At 29.5% G+C, this 17,347-nt stretch overlaps 1 protein-coding gene across 1 annotated transcript; it reads left to right on the top strand.

The window, feature by feature from the left end:
* Window positions 1–9,934: 9,934 nt before the first annotated feature.
* Window positions 9,935–13,461, top strand: LOC120076000 (transcription factor HHO3-like). Its single transcript, XM_039029769.1, has 5 exons — window positions 9,935–10,079; window positions 10,169–10,434; window positions 10,518–10,791; window positions 10,918–10,994; window positions 13,002–13,461. Exons 1-5 carry the CDS (start codon window positions 9,935–9,937, stop codon window positions 13,341–13,343), a joined length of 1,104 nt encoding a protein of 367 aa, XP_038885697.1. The 3' UTR covers window positions 13,344–13,461.
* The last annotated feature ends 3,886 nt before the right edge of the window (window positions 13,462–17,347 follow it).

Raw genomic sequence — 17,347 nt, 5'->3', positions numbered from 1 at the left:
ATGCATGCTTATTTCCTTTAATTTAAGAGCAATTAGAGTGTAATTAGATCCTAATTCCGCTGCGTATGTCTCGAGTTCCATCATATACTAGCAAAGGAAGGCCGAAGTATGGGTCTCTTGGCCGATAACAGACGTTAGGAGCTAGAGCGATGTATGCTCGTTCTCAACTAGGGAATAATGATGTTAATGGTGTTTAAGAGTAGTTATCAATGTTTATGTTTAGAGGAAGTTGCTTGAGATGCCCATCGGTATATTTAAAGGGATCGACGTAGGGGTCTCTTCTAGCCATAGTTCAGTATGAAGAGATCGAAGTAGAGGTCTCATCTGGCCATGATTTGACGTTCGAAATTAGAGCAATGAATGTTCATTCTCAACTAAGATTTAAGTTTCAGATACAATGGTTTTAAAGGTTTTATGTACACATTTGCTTGGCATATTTTAGTTCTAGTATTATGTTTTCGAGCTTCCAGTTTAAGCATGAGATTTATGTTTTTATTAAGTCACTCACTGGGCTTCTAGCTCATGTTTTCAAATGTTTTCCTTTCAGGTAGCGGTCAGTTCCCAAAAATATTTTTTTGTTGCTGCTCTGCCACTCAAAGAAACAAGTTGAAGGAAGCGTAATTGAAGATCTATATTAGTTAGTACACATGTGTCTGTCTAGCGACTAGTATTCTAGATGGGGCTCACTAAGTTGTAATATTCATGTATGAACAATGCTGCAAAACCCTGTAATGTAAATGTGTTAAGTTTTGAATTAATATGTTCGTATATTGATGATATGTACGTATTCAGGGTTTGAGCAAAATTTAAAAGGTTAGATAGGCAGTAAGTGCCAACAAAAGGGTTGGTAACTGCTGCAGTCATCATTCCATCCAGGTTAAGAGGGTAATCTGGAGCGAACTGTGACACAAACTCCCGAGGAGCCTCGAGACCACAAACTAGGAAAGCACATCGAGCGCAAGTATCATCTCATTAGGGAGATTGTGCAACGAGGAGATGTGATTGTCACAAAGATTGCTTCGAAGCACAACATTGTTGATCCATTTTCAAAGGTTCTCACGGCTCAAATTTGTGTGGCACCTGGAGAGCCTGGGTCTATAAGATATGTGTCATCTTGTCTAGGGCAAGTGGGAGATTTTTAGGGTATAGAGGATGCCCTAGTTTATTGTGTTATACTTTATATTGTATCTTGTATTGTACAGTCAACTCGCTTTAGGACAAGTGGAAGATTGTTGGATTTAGTGTCCTAAATCTCATGGATCTTGTAGTTTGTAATTTTTAAATACAAATTATTTATTTAATAAAATAAGATGTATATTCTATTTGACACTTAGATAGCATTAGCCCAATCCAATAAACTAAGATTGGAGGTTGTTTAATATAACTTAAGCAGTATATGGTAGACATACATGTGGATCATATTCAAGTAATAACCTAAAAGGTTTGTAGTATATGGATAAGATTGGATGCCTTATCTTGGTGACATTGCGAATATGACTCACTTTGTAACTGTTACATGAGTTGTAAGTGTTACAGACGATATGATCCATATTATCCATGTGCTGACATGTGAGCGGGGGTATCTTGTATAAAGAGTTTATATAAGACCAAACTGTGAAATGATTGGTTTCTTTGTATAACACCGTTACTTGAAGAAACTAATATTTCACTAGGATGACCATAGGTGACTTGACCTTAATCGTGAGTGAATTGTGAAGTTCTGTCTATAAGAGCAATTCTTTAATCTGTATGGGTGAGAGTAGCCCGCTTTGTCGACTCAACATGCCTACCATTTTGAGAATTTTTCTGAGTAGGGAGTTGAGAACAAAGCTACACAAGATGGAATTCACTCATTCCCGTAGTTAGGGAAAGTAGATAAATTGCTCCCTTAATACCTGATTCTGGGTTTTAAACAATGAGGCATCAACCTCTCATTGGTCTGAGAGAGGTTAGTTTATAGTTGGACTATAAACTGTTTGTTCATTAGAAAGATCAATGGTATTTAAGGAGTTAGATGTAACTACATGAGTAAAACGGTAATATATCTACAGTGCAAAGAGTGCAATTTTCGGTCTTTAGTGGAGTGATTGGTAATTAATGAATGTTGGTTAATCTAATTAAAGAGTTTAATCGATTCATCTCGTATTATTAGAGCTTCTAATCTATAGTTCCATAAGATCCCCCTGTTAGTTCTCTATGAATAAAAACAAGGAATAATGTTTTTAGAATAATTTTAATTATTCAAATTATTTAAGAAAAAATAGTTATTAATTATATTAATATGATTAATAAAGTATAATGTAAATTGATACATTATAGTATATAGTTAATTATAAAATATGATTTATAATTAAACTAAATAATATGTGAGAGATAAATATTTGAATGAGATTCAAAGATGATTTATTATAAATAAGATTTATATGAATACTATAGGATAAAATTTGATATGAATATGATTCATATTAAAACTATAGGTTATAAGAGAGAGTTGCATTTTAATATGATTACAATGCATATTATATGGTTTGTTAATCATTTAACTAACCATATAATATAAATATTATATTTTTAATATTTTAATAATATAATTATAACTCCCCTATGATAAGGGAATTATTTGGCAGAATGTGAGAATGAGTTATTGTAACTCCCTCTCCCTCACTCTTCTCTTTAATCTGCGTTCTTTGGAAAACACAGAGGAAGAAGATTTCTTTGAGAAATTCTAAAAAAACTCTCTCTCTCAATATCAACACCTTTCTCCTATAAAACTCTCTCCCAAAAGTGACAAAGAAAGAGCCCACATGTTCGTTCCTTGTTTCAGAGAATAATAAGGTTACTAAGTGGTGGTGTCTGGATTTGAAGAAAAATCTCATTGTTCGTCCAGAACTGTTCAATTCGCATTCTTTGAGAGAATTTGCCTTAAGAAGAGTTTTTCATCAAGGGTTAGTCTTCTCTTCTCTAAACTCTCTATAGATTACATACTTAGGTATATTAAATATTTATCATGTGATATTTTTAGTTTGAGAACTTCTATGCATTTCACTGTATATCAAAATGAATTTCGAATTGATAGCATTCACACGCTTCCGTGATAAATTCGATTCCTTCATATAAAAATGTCATAATATGAAATTCAGTGACAATAGAAATGTGTCGTGATAGAATATTTATTGATATAAAACATTTGTTATTATTCACATCTATTATGATTCATATATTCTTGACAGTAAAAATTTTCATGGTTCAAATATTCTAGACAAGAAAAAAATGTCTCTATATATTCTTTTTTGACATTTTACAACTATCGTCAATATCCATAACGCTTTAGCAATAAGCCAATTTTGAGTCAATTGATGACAATGATAATCTTTCACAGTAAACTTTGCAGTGACAGCTTATAGTTATTAGTAATTGTTTATTGTTGATAATTATTTCTTGTCATTAGATGTCTAATTATGACATTTTTCAAAAGTGTCATTGATACTGATACCTTTACAAGTGATACAATACCTGAAAATAATTGTCACGAATTTTAATTGTGACACCTTTTAAATGTCATGAAATTCCAGTTTTGTTGTAGTGATACTTGATCACCACCAGTATGGTGAAAGAAAAAAGGTAAATTACAAGTGATACAATACCTGAAAATAATTGTCACGAATTTTAAAAGGGAGGGGCGAAAATCACACAACACCTTCATGGAAATAAATCAAGTTTCTCATGATGAAACATTTTGTTCCTAAGTTGTTCCATAAATTGCACACTTTGGAATAAGGAGGAAAAATGTGAAAATTTACCATGAAGAGATGCTACATGTGATTAACATATATGAGTACACTAAATATACGTCTAGCTTCAATGCCAATACAATAGTGAAAGAGAGGTTTATTCAAGCATTTTGATAATGTAGTTAGTAGTAAAGAGAAGCTAACTAATGTTGCACGATAATGATATTTTGCCTAGTACACCATTAGAAAATAAATAATTACATTATTGTAATCTTACTACTACTTTTGAACCACTTATTTATGGAGAAACATGTGTTAGTATAGAAACCACTTACTTAAGTAGGTGGTAGTGACCTTGATACTAGAAAATTTTTTGCTAACATTTCTAGTTAATTAGATCTCAAAGTAACATTTAATCCTTCTTTTGTATTATTGTTCCGAAAATAAATAAAACTTGATGTGTGTTAATTCGAAAGCAAAAGGCATGAAATTACCGAAACAAAAGCAATAGAAATATATGGAAAGAAAAAATATGCAAAAGAAAAACATGCGAAAGATACTTGATCCATAGAAAGAATAAGAAAAAGGCCAAGAATGTAAGTTTGAAAATTTGTGAGGTAAAATCTTGTGTTTTTAAAACAAAACATTCATGACCTTTTTAATAAAGAAGATTGTTTTCTAACAAGTGAGCTTTTCTAACATGTGAACTTCAACTAAGTTTACCTAATTTTTTCTTTTGAGTTTTTACAAGAAGATAAAACTTTAACTACGAAGCAAAGCTCAAAGTTAGGCCTAGTTCTTTCTATGGTCACAAATTGAATGAGGATTAGAAGGATGGACATTGTTTCCAAAATAGATGGAATCCAAGACAACGTCAACATTTGACATCTCATGACTATACGAGAAGTCAAAGAAAAGTAACATTATTTTCTTCTCATGATTTCGAAACTATTTTACAAGGTTTTGATTTGGATTCGAGGCCGAATCCTTCAAAAGGAGGAGATGAATAATATGAACTATTCAGGCCATCAAATTATTATTTATATTTTATTTAATAATTTAAACATAATTTAGTGTTTTCCAACTTTATCCTTTTTATGGTATATTAAGTAGGGATATTTTTTATATTTTAATATGTCGAATGATGGGGCATTAGAGTTTCATTTGGAGGTTAAAAAGTCTTGCCTTCAGGTTGTTCTGATTAGATTTAGGTGAATTAATTTTGGTATTTTCACTTATTTCAAGTTTAGCAAGGAGAACTTCTTGAGTTTTGCAATTCATGGTTTAGTTATATGTCAATAATATTCAAGTAGAATTGATCATACTATCTTATAAAGTGTTCAAATCTTGGAACAAAGAACAAGTTCTTCGTCTCAATAGGTTTGATCTTAAGACTATCTGTGCCAAATTCAATCCTTATAATTGAAATCAAATTGATTTGGGGGTTTAAATGATTGAGAAGTAGGGGTTTACATATTCAAAGAGTTTTAAATTTCAATTCGCTAGGGTTTTTGTACCAGCCCCATTTGGTAATCATCTAGTTTTTTAAAATTAAGCTTATTTTCTCTCAATTTCTTATAATTGTTTGTATATTTTTTTAAGTAGGATAGTTGAATTCTTAGTCAAATTTCAAAAACAAAGACAAATTTTTAAAAACTAATTTTTTTTTAATTTTCAAAACTTGATAGTATTAAGTAAATGACGAAGTAAGATTAAATTTAGATGTGAAATGAATATTTACCCACAAAGAAAAACGAAAAGGTAATCAAACGGGTCAATGATTATTAAATAGATCCTTAGTTGTGCAAACATGTTTTTGTATGATACTTTGAGTTGCTTTGTGAGATTGTAGGCTGTTCTTGGAAACCATTTTTTATTCTTAGAAGAAATATATCAATAACAAAATAATAGAAAGATTTAAAAATAATAATTTTAGATGTGGCCTAACCTAGAAAATATTTCTATTTCCATTTTGGGTAACATTTTTCTTTATTCCATTTTAAAATTAATGGGAAAAGAGGCTTTTTTTTTTCTTTTTTTGCCCCTTTTAAGCAATAAGAGACTTTTGAAATTTACTCTTTTTTTCTCATTAAGGCATTATGAAAGTGGACATGTAAAAAGGTCTATTTGATGTTTGATTAAAAAAAATGTATTTGATGTTTGAAAATTCCACATATAGCTCTTCTTTTTCCATATCATATTATAAGATTTTCAAAATCCACTCATAGTTTTAGTGGAATATTTAGTCATGGTGTAGCATCAATTGACTCTAGTCCCTATAACACTTTTGAAATATTTCCAAAGCACAAAGATTAATAATAAAAAAATAGATTTTGTACAAAAACTATGGGTAAAATTTTTCTAGTTTCTAAGATATTACCAACTTAAATTTGTTTAAAACTTATTACACATATAACAATAAAGTTTACATTAATGCAAATATCTTTGAAAACATGTATTTGTTCTTATAGGTAGTATTTATTGATAATTTTAAAACTTTTCACAACTAAATTATATATATTCTAGATTTAATTGTGAGGTGTTCGATGTTGAATTTTCAATCCTTATCTAAATTCAGACTCGAGTCTATACAAATAAATCTCATGCGTGGAATTTGAATTTTAAATATATTGATCTAAATTTAGAAGTCGAATCGTTACTGCATAAATTATTATTGAATAGAATATAATAAAGGAGACCAACCAAAAAAACTCCGATAAGTTTTGGCAAACAAGGATAATAATAATGAGGGAACCAATTAAAAAATAAATTATTATAAAGTTTTTTTTATTTATTTTCTTAAGGGTAAAGAAAGAAATTGGTTGAGAGTTGAGAGTGGCTTTGCGAGTGCATGAAAGGCCACAATAAGGGAAAAGGAGGAGAAAGGGCCACAATGAATGATTGATTGTTGTTGGGTGTGCACGACCGTACTGGATCAGAGCCCGAGATTCCTTTTTCCTTGTTGGAATCTTCTGGTATATTCTGTGGGGAAAAAATTATATAATTATTTTTTAAAAAAAAAGACAAAATAATGAAGCAGATGAAATAAATGGGTGGGAAAGCGTTACGTCACCGACATTGACAGCACATAAATTGGTGACGTAAACGGAATCCAATCGAATATTCACCCTTTTATTTTCCTTTACTTAATTAATTGGTTTTTCATTATCTATTCGAATTTACATTTTAATTAATTCAAGTTAATTCATTTTTATTTTTGGAGCAATAGAGATTTTCTTTTCGGACTAATTTACTGTTGGTGTGGGAAATTCGCATGCATTTGTCATCATCGTAGTCTCTTTGTGGGTTTATTTATTCACTTGCTTAGTTGACCTACATAAAAGTTACTCGCATCGCACCACATTGGAGTTTGGTTTCACTCTCCAAACCAATAACGCTTCGATGCCTATTCAGCTAAGCATAGAAAATAAGATCAAAAATTCTTGTCTGGATGTTGCCCTTTCTCTAACACCTACCCTTGTTACATGTAATGTTGTTAATGAGACGGTAGTTCTGACTTTCGAGGTTGCAAGGTATCAAGCGGAGCCCAATTTGATTATTTATTGATTAATATATTTTTTTAGCTCAATTAGTCAAGCCAAGAACTTGAGGCTTTGACTTCTCCCTTTTGGGATGTGTATTTTTCTATGCGACATGCTCCCTCTTCTTTTTTTGTTTTTTTTTTGGAATTTAGATTGCCCATGACTTAGAGCAATCCTCAATATTTACCTATAAAATAAAAAACCTACATTATTAGAACTATAATAACTTAGTTCAAAATAAGTTATACATTGTTGTCATTGTTCTATTAATCAAATACTAGTTTTTATAAATTAATAAAAGCGTAACTAAATGATATTGACATATATTTATTCTTTTTATATTGAAATTTCAAATTTTCATACATCATATTAACAATAAAAAGGCTTTAGAAAGATATGGATATGTATGAATTCCGTGAATCCTCTTATAATTAATTACTATTATATTAGGATTTGTTCTAAAAAACTTAATATGCATAAATTTTGATAAAATAAGAAAAATCACAGATTGGATTAAATTGATTATTTGGAAGATAAAATTATATGTTTGACCTTTCTTAAAAGAAGTAATTTTATTCGCATGAAATTAACATGTTGCTGAACTAGTAATAGGAAAATATTACTTTAAAACTCTAAATTAGTTTTATATTGAAAAAAATCTATATATTAAAGTTATATAGAATTGAGGTAAATTAAATACTACTTTATACACTATTTAAGGCTTTGTTCATTGTAGAATTTATATTTTAAAATTATTTATACATTTTTTTTGTCAATATTTCGAACATTTGTTCATTTTAATCTCTATAAAATATCATATCTGATATGTGTAATATAAAAAAACGAACATTTGGATATAGCTACTATTTAAGATACAAGCATAATTTTAAAAAAAAAAATCAAAAAAGAAAAAGAAAAAGAAAAAAGTTGTGAAATAGATATGATTATAAATGAAGTACAAAATGGAGAAAAGATTCTTGATATGGCCTATTTTATAGATTTGGTGAATGAAGTTGCTTGCTAAAACTTCCAAAAATAGATTTTTTTTTTAAAGAGTAAAGAGACCAAAATGAACAAATGAATCAAAGTAGTATTGAAACTTAAATTTAATATTTTATTCAAAATTAAAATAAATTAAGAAATATTTTCACAAATAGAAAATATGTTAAACTATTTAAAAAATAATTTTAAAAAAAAACACTAATAGACACTGATAGACTTCTATACGCATCTTTCACAAAGTAGCCATGATAAAGTTTTATTTGTTTCTATTACTAATAGACATAGATATGCTTTTATCAGCTTCTATAAAGAAGATTAAATTTTATTATTTTGTGTAAATAGTTTCTCTTATTTTTCTATTTTTGACCATCTCCCATAAATTAAATGAGTATAAAGATCATATAAATATGAAATTAGGTAAAAAAAAAAAAAAAAAGAGTAATAATTAGGTACAACCTAAGCTACATCTAAAGATGTCCACGGGCGGGGTGGGGCCGGGATGTCATTCCCCATCTCCATCTCCGCTCTCCATTTCATTCCCCATCCCCGTGAAATTCCCCATGGGGATTTTCCGTGGGGAATTTGCGGGATTAGGTTCCCTGCGGGAATTTTTTTCGTTACTCAAATTTTGGCCTAAAAAACTAATTAAATTTTTTTTGTAGAAAGAAATAAATATAAATCAAATTATTCACATATATAATCTAAATTTAAATATTCAATTTAAATATATTCATTATATTTCCCAATAAATAATCAAATTTGAAGTTTTAAAATGTAATATTTATATAATAATAATAACTTATGTAACTATATTAAATAAATATGTAGCTAACCGGGGTAGGGAAGGGGAACGAGGCGGGGTAGGAACGAAGAATGTATTCCCTGTCCCCGTCCCCGTTTAGCTCACGTAGAATTTTATCCCTCACTCCCTCCCCATTCTCCGCCTAGGGAATCCCCACCCCGTTCAGGGCGGGGTCCGTTCTCGTGAGGAAATTGGACATTACTAGCTACATCTAACCTTTATACTTCCCACCTACTAGCCACACAAAAATAGAATTAAATTTTTTTTTAAATGGCACATGCCAAAATTTTATTAGACAATACTGAGAATACAATAAAATGGAACACCCAAAGACAATACTTAGAATACACTGCAAGATAGCTGCATCCAAGGAACACCCAACTTTTTTTTTTTTTTTTGGGGTCAAAAAATGGCACATTAAATATTTAAGTAATTTTTATTTTTCGGAGCAATAGACTAAAGAAGGGCCATAATAAAATAATAAAAATGAAATAAAAAAGGGCCCTTGGCTTATTCAAAACCTCCATGAAAGAATATAGATTCGTTACACTACGCGACGGCCCGACCACGATATTTTACTCTCATCCTTCTCTAAATCGCTTCCCATAAATTCTCCGATCAATTTATCAATTCTCTCTCAACCTTTCTCTCTCTCTCCCCTCTGCTTCTCTGTTTTGTTTGTTAGTTTGAAGATGATGAAGTTTGGACAGCAAGTTTATTCCTTCCAATGATTCTCTTGTAGATCCCTTATTCTCCACTTTAGTCAAGCCTTCTTTCTCTTTCATCTCCATTCCCCATTTCCCAAATTCCCTCTTTCTCTCTCTAGATTTCCTCAACAAACAGAGTCTTGGAGAATCATGGTTTTCTCCGACAAAATGCAAGAAATTGCAGCTAAAATGGGTTTCACACTCTCCGATTTCGCCGAAACTTTGGAACAAGAACGCCGTAAAGTCATCATGTTTCAGCGCGAGCTCCCTCTCTGTTTGCAGCTCGTTTCCCATGGTGAAAATTTGACCCGACCCGATTCGTTTCTATTGCACTCTGTTTTTTATTTTTTTTTTGTTCTTTTTCTGATTTGGGTTTTTTCGCAGCCATTGATTGTTGCAGGCAGCAGTTATCGGGGACGACGACGGAGAATCGTCAATCGGAATGCTCTGAACAGACTTCCAGTGACATGGGTCCGATTCTTGAGGAGTTTATTCCGATTAACAGAAATGGGGTTTCTGATTTTGAACAAACGGAGAAGAACAAGAATGACGATGACTCTGATTTAAACAATTTGAATTTGGCTCCGTCTGATTGGCTCAGATCTGCTCAGCTTTGGAATCAGACTTCAGATCCTCCTCCCCTGAATCAGGTAAAAAGGAATTTCCTCCCTTTCCCTTGATTTTAAAATTACTCTCCTCGGAAGTTTTGGGGTTATTGGGTTTTGTTCCGCAGGATCCGCCGGAGAACACGGCTGTTGTTGAGGTCAATAGAAATGGCGGCGCTTTCCGGCCGTTCCAGAAGGAGAAAACCGGTGGAGGAGGGACATCGTCATCTTCAGCCCCGGCTCCTGCTGCGGAAACGAGCTCGACGACGGAGACGGGGTCAGGGGGAAGCAGCCGACGGGAAGAGAAGGAAGCGCAGAATCAGAGGAAACAGAGACGTTGCTGGTCGCCGGAGCTGCACCGGCGGTTCCTTCATGCGCTACAGCAGCTCGGAGGCTCCCATGGTAGGGAAAAAGATGGGGAAAATTGACACTATTGTCTTGAAATTAAATTAATTTATTGTTATTATTTTGTTTATTTTATTTTCTTTGATTTAATTTAATTTATATATTTTTTAATTTGAAATGCAGTGGCGACGCCGAAGCAAATAAGGGAATTGATGAAGGTGGATGGTCTTACCAACGACGAAGTGAAAAGTCATCTACAGGTTTGTGCTTTTCTTTTTAATTTTTATTATTTTTTGCTATTTACTCAATAGAATTCAAGAAATTTCCATTTTGTCCGGATTTCTCACCTTTTATTTATTTATTTATTTTTTAACTAATTTGTTCTTGGAGAATTTTGTTTTAAATTAAGTTTTACTATTTCTTTTTTTTTTAAAAATTGTCTTAAGAGACTTTTATTTTCATTTATTAGATAGGTTTGATAGTTCAATATTTATGGCAAATTTACTTTTCTTTGCAATTACTTCATTCCTATATTTTCATAAAGAAAACAATTGGGTAGGTTTTGAATAATTTTTTTTTTAACTAAATTTTGATCGCCAAATATGACGTAGAGAATGAAATCTTTAGTCACCTAGCGATAAATGAAAGAGAATTTAATGAAGGATTTAGAAAGAAAGTTTAATTTATGGTGACTACCAATTTAAGATTTAATAACTTACAGTTTTCTTAACATTCAAATATTGTAAAATCAAACATTTTCGTGAAAATAGTTGAGATGTGTGTAAATTAAATCGAAGTCACCTATCTAAAAAAGAATTTCAATCTAAAATTGATATAGATTAAGTAATTTCAATAATCAGTGATTGTATTGGGAATTATTTTCTGCATTACTTTGGGTAGAAGAATGAATTATTATAAAAGGGCTAAAATAAGATCAGAATAAAGTAGAATATGCTTGAAATGAGTTTTTAACTTTTTAAATTTATCATTTATTAAACCAAAAAAATGTCAGTAAAGTATGTTCACAGCTAATAAATATACAACCATATCATGAATTTGAATAAATCTTTTTTTTTTTAATTCTTCTATTATTTGGCTTTCTTTAAAGTTTTTCTTCAATCCTAGGTTTTTTTCTCCTTTTTATGAATTTAAAAAACGTGATACCAAATTTATATTTATGAAAATAGTATTAACAAAAAAAAAAAAAAAAAGTTAAAATACAAGTTCATGACCTAAAATTTCATATTTGTTATTATTTTATCTCCCACCTTTAACTTTAAATGAATCTATTAAATAACAAATTCATCAACTTTCAATATTTTTTTCAATAGGCCTACGACCTTTAAAATGTGTTCTAATAGTTCTATGGAACTTCAAGTTTGTCACTTGAAATCTTTTAAATTTTATTAATTAAATATTATAATTGTAAGTAATAGACAAGTTAATTTTTATAAAAATTTAATATATTATAGATTTATTAGATAGTTATTTTAAAATATAGTAAAATAAGTCATATTATTTACAAATATAACAAAATATCATTGTACATCACTGATACACTCATAAATATCTATCAATATCTACCACTAACACTAATAAATGTTTATCAATGTCTATCACTAATAAACAAGCACATTTTGCTATATTTGTAAATATTTTTAACAGTTTTGTCATTTAAAACAATTATCCTTAAAAAAACCTAAATTTTATAGTTACATATAATAGACAAGTAATTATTCCAAAAATTTAAAATGTTATAGATTTATTAGAATTAGACAAAAAAAAGGTCAAAAATTGATTTTTTTTTTCAATATATTTATCGTTCAATGACTAATTTGATGCAAATTTTGAAAACTTGATAATTAAAGTCTTATTTAGTAACCATTTTATTATTATTATTTTTTAAATTAAGATTGTAGACACTACTTATATTCCCAAATTTTTTCTTTTATTATCAATTTTTCACTAATAGTTTAAAAAATAAAGCCAAATTTTGACAACTAAAAAAACCACTTTCAAAAAATTATTTTTGTTTTTGAAATTTTGTTAAAAATTCAACCATTGTACCTAATGAAGATGTAAATCATTATAAAAAATGTGGATAAAATATACTTAATTTAAAAAAGAAATAAATGATTAACAAATGGGCCTAAACTCGCATGTCCGACTGTATTTCTCTTATTTTGTGAGAATATATTTCTTGTAAATAAAAAAGAATATTGTGGAATTATTGGAGGTTTAATTTTGTAAAACATAATATTGTTCAGAAGTATCGTTTGCACACGAGACGGCCATCTCCGACGATCCATAACAACGAGAGCGGCCACGCGCCTCAGTTCCTGGTGGTCGGCGGCATATGGGTACCGGCGGCAGAATACGCCGCCGCGTCCGCCACCACTTCCTCGGGAGAAGCAGTCAGCGCCGCTGCCACAAACGGAATTTATGCACCGGTGGTAGCAGCGGCAGCGCCGCAGCCATTACCCAGTATAGTCCAAAAGCCTAAGCCCAAGATTCCTTCCTCAGCCACCGCCGCCGTCGCCGCCGAATGTAATTCTCCGACTACATCTTCCTCTACTCATACGTCTTCAGTTTCACCAGCCTCTTCTTGAGTTGGAATTTTGTTTTTATTTTTGTTTTTTTGTACACTTTTGATGTGTGAATTTTTATAAAAGTTTTGTTACAAAAACGTGCATAGAAATAAGAACAAGTTGAGATTAAATTCGTTTACTTTGTGTTGCTTTTTCATCTTAATTCTCTTTCATTTTGTTCTCATTTGTTAAAGGAAAATTAATTAATATATGGAATAATAAAACAACATAATAACTGGGTACTCTCTCATCAATATTCAGAAATGTCAGTAATCTTTAAACATCCTTTAAACACATGTAGTAAATCTTTTATAGTAAGCATTGAATATTTCGAGATGTAATTATTGTATGCATCTCACTTTTAGCATATACAACAAAAAAAAAAAATGAATTAAAATATTTTAAAAAATGAGTAAGAAAATTTTTTCATACCGCAAATTATGATTATATTAGACACTTTGATGAGATGCACACATAAAAAAATAATCAAAATATTTTTAAAAAAACAAATAAGAAGAATTTATCATGTGAAAAATTATGATTAGGCAATTTAGTAGGATGCACAAAGATAGATGTTCTTTAGAATGTACCTAAGTATGTTTTCCTTAACTATATGTAGACATTCCTCGTCTCAAAGTATCATGTCTCCAAAGGAACCTCCTCATCTTTATTATTATTATTATTATTATTATTTTAAATATAAGTTTTAAACTAGTTTCCTAATATTTGAATTTTAATGTTTTTTTTTAATTTTGCAGAGGGCTACCAAAAGCAAAACCCAAAGTCCACATACAGGCTCAAGCCTATAAAGTATCGAGAGGAGCCATGGGAGGACGCGCATCCCATAAAGAAAATGTCAACACCTCAAGATTTGGGTCGATCAACCAACCTGGTGATTATATACCAATTAAGTTGTGCTCATCTGGTACCCTACAACCTCGAGCGTCGGTAACGGTTCTGACACCGCTGACATTACACATAATTAGAGGTAAGTGTCAAAGGAAAAATCTATAAACAATCTCATTTGACAACCTCAAAGGGAAGAGTAAGTAATTTTCAAAGGAGAGAGCCCTGCTTAGCTGAACTATGCACTCTCGGGACTAACTTAGGTGTCTAAGTGTGGTAGGCTCATGCCACCACAACGATGCTAGAATCTCTTACCCATGTTTGCTCGAAACATCTCGAAACTAGTTCTGAGAGAAGTGGGTTGGAGGTCAAGCCCATGAGAGGCTTGCAAATCATTCAATGCCAACGAGATTCGAGTCCCAACATATTTAATGATTTATACTAATTATATGTTTGAATTTCAATGTTCTATTTGATAATCATTTGATTTCTTTTTGTTTTTTATTTTTAGAACTTAAGCATTATTTTAACCTATAAGTTTCTATGTTTCATAATTTACTTTAAATTCTACCTACATTTTCAAAAATCAAGTCAAGTTTTAAAAACTAAAAAAAGTAAATCCCATTTGATAATCATTTTGTTTTTTTAAAGATGGGCTTGTTTTTCTATATTTATTAAAGAAAACATTGGAATTTATAGGCTATTCTTTTAAAAAAAAATAAGTATTTAAAAACTTTTTCTTTTTTAAGAAATTGTTTGTTTTTAAAATTTGACTTGAGATTTGAATGATTATTAAAAAAAAAAAAAATAGAATTCATACAAAGATAACTAAGAACATACTTTCAAGAGAATAGATTTTGTTAGACAAAGTGATTTATTTATAAATACTATTGTTAAAAATTTTTATTTCTAATAACATATATTTTATTGTTTTGTTCTAAATTTATAAAATTTATTTAGATATAATTAAAATGCTTTCGAATTATTAATATGTTTTTAAGAGTGATTTTAGAGAGAAATTGTTAGGGAATGAAAAAATATATATATAACTAAAAGGTAGGAAAGAAAAAAGTGAGACAAAAAGGGATGATATATTTTTTTTAATCAGAAAATACCTTTTTGATTTATATTTTTTTTCAGTAGTTTTCATTTGGTCTATAAGATTTTAAAATGATATACTTTTTATTTTTTAAAATTTAAAATGTTACCTAAGGACTAAATTAAAACAAAATTCAAATTCTCAACGTTAAAATTGTAACATTTTAAAACCTAAAAACTAAATTAAAATCAAACTCAAAATTTAAGAACTAAAATTATAGCAATTTAAAATCTAAGAAACAAAATAAAGATTAAACATAAAATTTAGGGGAAAATATTTTGACCTATTTTTTAGAGAGAAATTATCAGAGAGAGAGAAAAATCTATAAAAACATAGACGCGGATCCGGATACAGATAGAGATATGAATATGGTAGGATACAACGATATGTCAATTTCTAGAAAACTAGGATACAGATACGTTGAAGATATGTTTTCTTTTTCTTAAGAAAAATCTAGAATAATATTGATAAATTTAGCATATAAGTTAATGACAATAATACAAAATAAAATACAAAAAGTGACATATAAGAAGTTGGAGTAAAATAGTCAATAAAATGCAATAAAAAGGTGATTCATATTGATGAGAGAAGAAGAAGCTGATTAGAGAGAGAAATATGAAGATAAACGAAGAACTTCTTCGTTGAATTGTTGAAGAGATTTAAGTGACTTATATTTTGATGGACTTTGTGGGGATTCAAATGTGAAGATGAAGATTAGATGTTTCTAGAGTTTTCCTTTTAGTTTTGGACTCAAGTAGTGAACCTTTTAAATAGACCGCCTAGTTTTAGATCGGGAAAGATTAAATGAGTTATTTATCTTTTTTTCTTTAAAATATATAGGCATAAAATAGATACGTCAAATCGCGTGTCAAATACGTATCTGGGAGGTATCGATATCTAATTCGGATTTTTTAGCTCACATGAAGTAGCTGTGAGGTAAAAAAAAAAAGAAAAAATATAGAAAGAGAAGGAAAATTAGATAGAGACAGCACATTTAGAAAGAGAAAAAATGGAGTGGAGAGAAACTTTAAAGACAGATGAAATAATTTCAAAATAAGAAAAGTTATGAACTAAAAAAAATGAAAAAAAAAAAAAAAAAAAGTTAAGAAACGGACAACAAAATTGCAGAGAAAAAAAATGTTAAAGGAGGGAGTTCAAAAATTGGAGAGATAACAAGTTAGAGACGTAGAGGGAGAGACATTTTTAGAAACCAAAAAAAGGCAATTGAGGAGGGAGAAAAAAGCAAGTGTTCTATAGAAAAAATAAAAATTATTTTTAAATATAAGAAAATGAGTTAACTTATTTATAAATATAGCCAAATGTTTCTGTCTATCAATGTGTATCATTGTCACTATATCCATCAATATCTATAAGCGTTTGTCATGAAACTAAAAGTGTCGTCTGTCATAGATTAGTATCTATCATGGATAGATAATAATATTTTACTATATTTGAAAATATTTTTAAAAGTTTTGTCATTTAAAAAAATTACCCTATATATAATACTATATGTTTGAATTTACGAGAAATAAACCAAGATATATTTGATAAGTACATGAACACAACAGTTTGTACAATATATCTTCTTATATACTTAATAATAATGCAATGTATATTTATATTTTCAGTATATTTGTAAACACACCAAAAAAAATAAATAATGATATATGTGATGTATATTTACATTTTCTAGTATATTACCAATATATTCAACATATACTTGAAATCTCAATGGAGAAATGATCCATTTTCATTTACGAATGTGGATGAAAATAAACAAAATCTCTTAAAAAAAAAAAAGAAACATTAATTTGAAATATCCTATATTAAATGAATATCAACTAAAATTGATAAATAACAAAAACAAAATCAAAATTTAAAAATGATATTAATAAGAAAGAATTAAATATTTCAAAAATTTATTCATGAGAGATAATGTGTAATTAATGGTGTTTCAATAAATAAAAAAAAAACTTAGATAATTAATACTAAATCTAAAAAGGATATATTTTTATTTTAAGATATTAAAAAAAAAAGAGATGAGAGATTAGTTTAAAATGTCTCAAAATGTTACTAAAAT

The sequence above is a fragment of the Benincasa hispida genome, chromosome 4, assembly GCF_009727055.1.
Source record: "Benincasa hispida cultivar B227 chromosome 4, ASM972705v1, whole genome shotgun sequence".
Taxonomy (NCBI): domain Eukaryota; kingdom Viridiplantae; phylum Streptophyta; class Magnoliopsida; order Cucurbitales; family Cucurbitaceae; genus Benincasa; species Benincasa hispida.
This window is presented reverse-complemented; position numbering and strand designations above follow the sequence as displayed.